Source organism: Dermacentor silvarum, chromosome 2, assembly GCF_013339745.2.
Source record: "Dermacentor silvarum isolate Dsil-2018 chromosome 2, BIME_Dsil_1.4, whole genome shotgun sequence".
Classification (NCBI taxonomy): Eukaryota; Metazoa; Arthropoda; class Arachnida; order Ixodida; family Ixodidae; genus Dermacentor; species Dermacentor silvarum.
Window position 1 is genome coordinate 183,863,313 of NC_051155.1, and position 7,453 is coordinate 183,870,765.

The following is a 7,453-nucleotide window of genomic DNA, read 5'->3' on the forward strand; positions in this document are numbered from 1 at the left end:
CTGCACATTCTAATTCAGTTACAGTGCACACTACTACTTTGTCCCAACTACACTTTTTATTGAGACCAGTTTCAGTTGCAACTCCCTAGGGCCCAGTGTTTGTTGCAAAGTTAACAGAAAACTGACGTCATGCCATTGTAATTCCAGATGGTGATTACAGACAGGGACTTGAAAACAACTGATGAGCAAGGCCAGGCTGGCCTCCCACATATGCACAACACTGTGCAGAAACAAACTGTCCCACACACTGTCAAAATCCAATTACACTGAGCAAACTGCCGCATCATCAAACTGGCTCTTCCCTTCTGTTTTATTCATTCTCTTTTACATCCTGCGTGAAATAGCAGGAGCCACCACTCACTAGCAGAGACAAATTGAAGAACTGCTGCGTGTTCCCCAAAAAGCAACAGCAGAGATTCAGTCGGGACTCATTCCAGCCTGTCATCTCTTACCCTAAACATCTGCTTCTGATGTCAGCGGCTTTTGAAAATTGTAATGGCATCTTGTATCTTGGCAGCATGCATTAATTTATGGCCTCATTCAACTAATTACATTGCGGGGTTTAATGTCGCGAAACTGCACATTGGGTTATGAGGGACGCCGTAGTGTAGATTAATTTCGACCACCTGGGGTTCTTTAACGTGCACGTAAAGCACAGAAAACAAGCATTTTTACATTGTGCTCCCACCAGAATGCCGTCGCTGCGACCAGGAATCAAACTCGTGACTCATGCTCAGCAGCACAACACCATAGCCACTGAGCAACAGCGGTGGGTCTCATTCAAGTCACCTTGATGCGTACGTTACAAGGTGCTGCAGTTTTCGGTCACCTGCAGTCTTTAACTCTGTAATATGCCTTGTGTCGCACGTAATATGCCACACGTAAATTGCAAACAAAAGAAATCTAGTTGGAAGGCTTCAGAACTTTCCCCAGCTTATCGCCAATATTGAAGTCCAAGATTCTTTCAAGCCGAGAATGTGGTTTAAAATATGCTGGGCATTACAGGTTAAAGATGAAATCGAAGGTACAGAAACCAAATAGAGATGTCCGAGCTTTGACATCTGGTGTCTATATTATTTAACTGCACTAATTATTACTGTTACTGAAAGCAGACAATCTGAAGCCAAGAATGTGTGAATCTTTGATCTGGCTATTCATTCCTCTGTGCATGCACTTCTCGGCTTGAAACAGTAGCCAGAGTTAGGCCTCAGCTCAGCTTTGGTACTAACAGCGCCATTAATTTTTAGGTTACTGTTCTTTCTTGCATAAAGCCATTACTAAACTCAAAGCAAAGCAGTTCGTGCCTTCCTGGTGCCTGGCTTCCTCATACTATATCGCATTCACTGTAAGCAAGATCAGAGTTGCCACATCTGCAGCTGCTTGAAGTGAGAAACCATCCTTGGTCTTCACTAGCATCAACTTTGGTTTCATTGTATTTTCTAGCCAATCATACCATCACATAGACAAGTTGTAAGATTACTGAAAGCTAAACCGATGTGCCCTTTAAGTTATCTTGCGAATTCCATCACAAGCAAAATAATTTTGCCCTGTAAGCAGAACAGGCAGTCGCCTAGAGCAACACTTCGGGAGGGGTGCAAAGCACCTTGTCACTCCTCACCCTAATTTAACATGTTTCACCAGCGTTTCAACATGAAATTCCATTAGATGCAACATTAGATACAAGTGGGATTGCATTTTACATTTTTATTCACATTTTTATGGCCAATAGTTAACAACAATAAAGTGGGCTGACTTATTTCATCACACTTGCTAATGCCTCACAAAATGTGGCCGTTAAATTTTTCTGCAGGATACATCTAAATTTGATTCCAAAGTGGAGAGGGGGTGCAGTAATTTGACTTTGGCTTGGGTGTCAAAATACCTTGAAATGCGGCCAATCAAGTTAAAGCAAGATATCGTTTAAAAGGCACTAACATTATTTACTATTTCCTTGAATCACTTTTATCAAAGAGAGAGAGTTTCTATTCTATTCTATTAGAGGAAAGGCAGACAGGGGGGCCTGAGCTGGTATGCTCTGGCCTGCTACTCTGCGCAAGAGAAAAATGAAAGGGGAGAAAAAAGAGTGATGAAAGATGATGAGGACAGGAGAATATGCATGTATACAGTAACCACATAAAACATTGATTTTCTTAAAGTTTAGACCGTTGTTTTTGAAGCAGTCCCAAACAGCCCTTGAACTCTATTCATATGGGGCACTATCAAATTTAAGATAGATGTGCCAGAACTAAGGTGCCAACTTTAAAGTGCATGCATTTCATTTACTATTCCCAAAACTACACTGCCATCAAGTGCTACAGGATGCATTGTCAGTGTGACATCGGTTACACAAGCTTGAAATTGGGTATGCTTTGTCAGTCCACCTGTTCATTTGTCCTTTCGGTTACGCCGACAATGACCGTAATCGTCCTCAGCAAGTTGTCATGCTGTCAACGTTGGGCCACCGCCTGATTATCAGCCTCACCATCGCCACAGGGTGAAAAAAAAAAACAGAACACTTCACCCACCATTGCATTTCTTATGCCGACACAAACCAAGCCCCAGCAAACTGGCTGATATAGCATGGATGCACCAGTGAGTGCGTCTATACTATGTGTAATCAAGCAATAAATCATGACAATGCAAATGTATAGAGTCAGCTGATAGGTATTTCCAATGCACATAGACTTGCTAATAAAAAAGACAGTGTGATATTCAATGGTTCCATTATATCAACACACATCTTTTAGGGGACCACGGAAAAAGAACACATGATCCGGGAAAACGCAACATCCATCAACGCATTCGGCAGTATTTTGATGAGACAAAGCTGCTCTCACCCAAATCCCTATTTGAAGCTGAATAATAAGCTAACAAACTATCAAAAACCCCCTCAGTAAAGCTCGTTATCGCTGCTTGGTGGTTATAGATTTAATGCTAAACACTTTTTCGGAGCAGTTGTAGCTGTGAACCACACTAAATGCAGCTTGTAATTACCATGTCACAATTAGGTGGAATCTTCAATAATAACAGCCTCTTATCAAGTACTCAAAGCCCTTTTTCAGTTTCCACGCAGCCTTGTAAATCGAAGTAACCACGCAACGTAACGAATCTTACGACAGTGTTTACGAACATGGGTGTGCGGTAACCACTTGTGCCTTCATCCACCTCCTCTAGGCTTGGCTTTGAACTTTATGAGCCGTGTTGAGATCAGCAACTGGCAAAAATCTACAACATGGCGAGGGCAATCCTTCTGTGCCAAATTGTAGGTTCTGCTGCAACTGTATTCAGCACCTACATGCAGTAGTGAACTGCCAACAGACGTGACGTTCTACTGTATATGCCAACATCGGCAAAACACAGAAGGAAGTCAAATAAGAGCTTGCACACACAAAGCAAAACTTTGCCCACCACTGATAAAACTCGTGCCTTTGTGGCAATGTGCACTTTGAAGCAGGATGCGCTAACCATTGTGCAATATTCAGCGCTTGGTGTGTTGTACCCAACAAAGACTCAAAGTGGATCAGAGGCGACAATAGGCAATACTGTAGCAGACAAGGAAGACATGTGCATCTCAATGTTGTTCTTCAGAATATGGTAGTGTCAGCCATGTTGGCCTGCTGCTGTAGCAATGAATGAGTTCAATGTCGAAATCGCTGGCCTTCAGATTTTATTTTTTATCTTTTTTTGCCTGTTGGTACACAGCGTACAGACTCCCAAAAATAATTAAGAGTTCGCCACATGTTCAACTGAACCGAACAATTTGGCATGTGTTCTGCAGCTCACAAGTAATTTTGCCTGTAGTTGGTCCCGAATTCATTATAAACACAAATGGCAGAGGAGTGTTTAGAATGAATCATACCTGGCCATATAGATGGGAAAATACTTGATCAAATCAAATACATGTAGACAATCAGCCTTTTTTATGAGAGCTCATGCCTCTGCCACTTTGGGAGAAAACAATTCCATGTGAATTCATCACAATAGAACTGTACAGGAGATATTTCTTTTGTACTCACTGTGTCTGGTGAGGCGCAACAATTCTTGCCATGCGAGACAGTAAAGGGCAATGCAGGCAAATTTCAGAAAATAATGCAACATGTTATGCCAGTTCAACCACGTTTTGTTTTCCACCAGTGCGAGCACGTGTCTCACACACTCACACAAGGGGCATTGCAAGAGTGCTCTTTGCATCCATGAAAAGGATGATTATCGTATCACAGGATGATGTGGGACTTGGAAAGGTAGAACACAGCTGTCGCACAAAACACAAGCCGAGGAGAGATGCTCCAGTTTGTGAGAAAGGATTTTAACAGAATTTTTGTGAGCACAGTTTCAATGACACCCCAAGAGTCTAAATCATTCTACTGGGTTCAACAAAAGCAATTCCATAGACCACTCAAGTCATTCTAAGGCAAGTATCCCCTAGCTAATGTTGATCTGCCGCTTCAATAATGTGCAAGTATATTGGCTGTATTGTCATTATGAGCATTAGTTTAAACATTCAAGCCATGGTAAGAGCATGCCAACCTGATGGAACAAGCACAGTAGGTGGCCAAAGACACAGTCGAGATTTTGCCATTCCGATAAAGCACATGACATTTGTCATGGCGGTGACATTTGTCGCATCTTCCCTCACTTCTTTATCCTTTAAGGTACTGTGATCATGCTGAAGAGATAAGACACTGATGTGCCAAGTACCAAACACTACAAGCTACGTTCATGGCTTCATCAAAGCATGACATTGTTCTTTTTAATGTGAAAGCATTATATGTGCCATTACGCAAAAATCCGGTGTTGTAGTCGGCGCCGTGGCCGAATGATGGTACTAAATATGGCCAACAGCAAAGACTAAAGACACGTCGAAAAATACTCGGATTGACGTCAAATTTCTCACTTAGGTTTCTGGAAGTAAAGTAAATTAGTGCCTTTGAAAAGAAAATTAGGTAAAATTCGTTCCGAGTGGGAATCGAACCCACGCCTCCGGGGTGCGAGACGAGCACGCTTCCCCGACGCCACGGTCGCTCCAGGGTTCTGGTTGACTAAAGGTGTGCCTAGTGCGCGCGACATTGCGCACGTCACGTCGCAGTCATCTGGCTCACTAAACGTGTGGCCGAGTGCGTGCGTCATTAGGCACGTGATGACGCAGCCAGTGGGTTGGAGGTGCCGCCACGTCATGAGCGCATAAAATGAGTGTATGAAGTAAAAAGTAGTAATGTCCAATTGAACGCCACCGAGTGGTCCCTCGAATATGAACTCCTCGCGGGCGAGCGAGTGCATCGAGACGCTTGGCACGTTTTCATTTGGCCTTACCGAGGCACAATTAGAATGCCAGGGCGAGAGCTTGCAAAATCCCGCTTGCTTTCGCGACCATAATGCTTTCGCATTCCCACGCGTAAGCAGTCTTAAGTGTCACTGCCGAATTTTTTCACAACCTTTTAACATCTTAACACCCTGAAAGACGATTGCGTTGCCTGTACAAAAAGAAGGAAGTAAATGTCAGATTACAGTGAAAGTGAATATTTAGAACAGCAAGAACCTCTACGCCTTGTTTTTTGTCTCGCTGTTTGCTGGCACCAACAGCTTCTGCAGGAGTCTAGGCAAAGTTTAGGCACAATGCAGACAATTGGTGAATAACAGGATTGTATTTAATTTGAATATACAGTGGCATTTTCCTGGCACACCCTAGGCTTCGTTGATGTCTTCACAGTTTCCTCCATCTCCCATTGGATCATCTTCTAATTGAAGGTCGTCTAACATCTCTTGGAGTGTGATGCGTGGTGCGTCACCATCTTCATCATCAGTGTCAACAGCAATCTTCTCACGATCCACATAAATGTTGACATTGTGACGATAGGCGACATCCTCCTCAAGATCCTCGAGAAACTCTGTGTAATCTCTTGCCACACTGCTTGTGTCAGTCTCCATGTCAACCTGAAGGCGCTGGAGCTTCCAGCGGCGTCTCTGGCAACGAGACATGCGATCTCCATACACTTTCTTCACGAGAACCACCTCTGGAATTTTTTCAGATTTCAGCTTTTCAAAGTGAGCGTCATTGACGTTGGCGTTGGCAAGGTCGAAGCCCAAGGCACTGTCGCCTGGTTTCAGCAGGTGTCCAAGGTGAGTCTTAGTGTGGATGTAGTTCTCGTGAGTTCCCAGTTCGCAAGCACGAATGACCCATGCATCGGCTAGGACGTGCCTAAAAGACAGCTTTCCTTGGCCAGCAAAAACTGTCCTATCTACATCTTTCACAAAGTTTATATCCATGATGACGTACTCTGTCAGCTGCTTGGGCGTGCACAGTGCATTAAACGGTTGCCGCCAGAACTGCTGCGAAGATAGTTCTGAAACCTGAAGTGTTGCCGGGTCAAGCAAGTGTATGGCACTGGTCACTCTGAGACAGACGCAGATTTGATTCATGCTGCCGAGGGACCTTGCAACAGCAGGCGGAAGGCAGACAATATCGTCTTTACAGACTGGGGCGATTTCAACTGAGAACGTATGCTTATAGTTAAAGACATTGCTGTGGATGTCATGCGAAATCAGCTGCTGCGACATGATATACTTGCAGGGCACCATGGCTTGAAAGAAGTCAACCAGCTTGCGAGCTTCGTCCTTTTTTGTAAAATAGAAGTCGAGGCCGTCATGGCATGCCTTTATGTTGAGACAGTCCTTGTGCGCTTGATGTTTCAATATGAGCTGTTCCAAGTAAAAGAAAGTCTTCTTGTGCTGCACTTTCTGCCTAACCTGCACAAGCGCCCGCCAAAAATCCTTGGCTTCTCGGCGGTGACACCTGTCGCACATCTGGTGGTTGACCATGAACTCGACCACAAAGACCTGTTGTAGCACGGTACCGCCTACCACCTCTTTCTGAACGGTCAACTTAACTTTGATGCGCCTAGAGTGTGGCTCAGTCCAGACGAAGTTGGCATCTATCAGCCTGACACTGCTTAGGCCCCTAATCTTCTTTAAGCACAGGCCAAGAAGCTCTCGCGACTCGAGCGTAGCATAGACCCACTGAGCTGGAGGCTGTAAATAACGCTCACAACCACGACAAAAGTAAATGGTGCCCTGCTTCGGGATATCTTCAGTGATGTCAACGAGAGTGCGCAGACAACTGACACACATGTTCGATGGATTCGGCTCGATCGGCACACCGCATTGGCAGCAGAGGATTCTGCACTCGCCTCCGGTGCCGCTCGCCTCGGTGACGTATTCCATGGCAAATATACTGGGACGTTGTATTACCTTGTAGCCTCTATAGTTGTATCACAAGTTGTAATATACACGTGCTGCTACACCTGCTACATGCCACACGACTCGGCGGCCATGATGCAAAAGAAACGTAACCGTCCCTTACGACCCCTGCTGTCGCGTGTTGTAAACTACACCTACGTTTTAATGTAACAAGAGATACAGAAACGTTTTAAGGTACTAAATAATTACTGCTTGACAT

At 44.4% G+C, this 7,453-nt stretch overlaps 1 protein-coding gene across 1 annotated transcript; it reads right to left on the reverse strand.

The window, feature by feature from the left end:
* Positions 1–5,627: 5,627 nt before the first annotated feature.
* LOC119442270 (60S ribosomal export protein NMD3) lies at positions 5,628–7,348 on the reverse strand. The gene has a single exon (XM_037707082.2). The coding sequence runs from the start codon at positions 7,216–7,218 to the stop codon at positions 5,683–5,685; it is 1,536 nt and encodes a 511-aa protein (XP_037563010.1). The 5' UTR covers positions 7,219–7,348; the 3' UTR covers positions 5,628–5,682.
* Between the last annotated feature and the right edge of the window lie 105 nt (positions 7,349–7,453).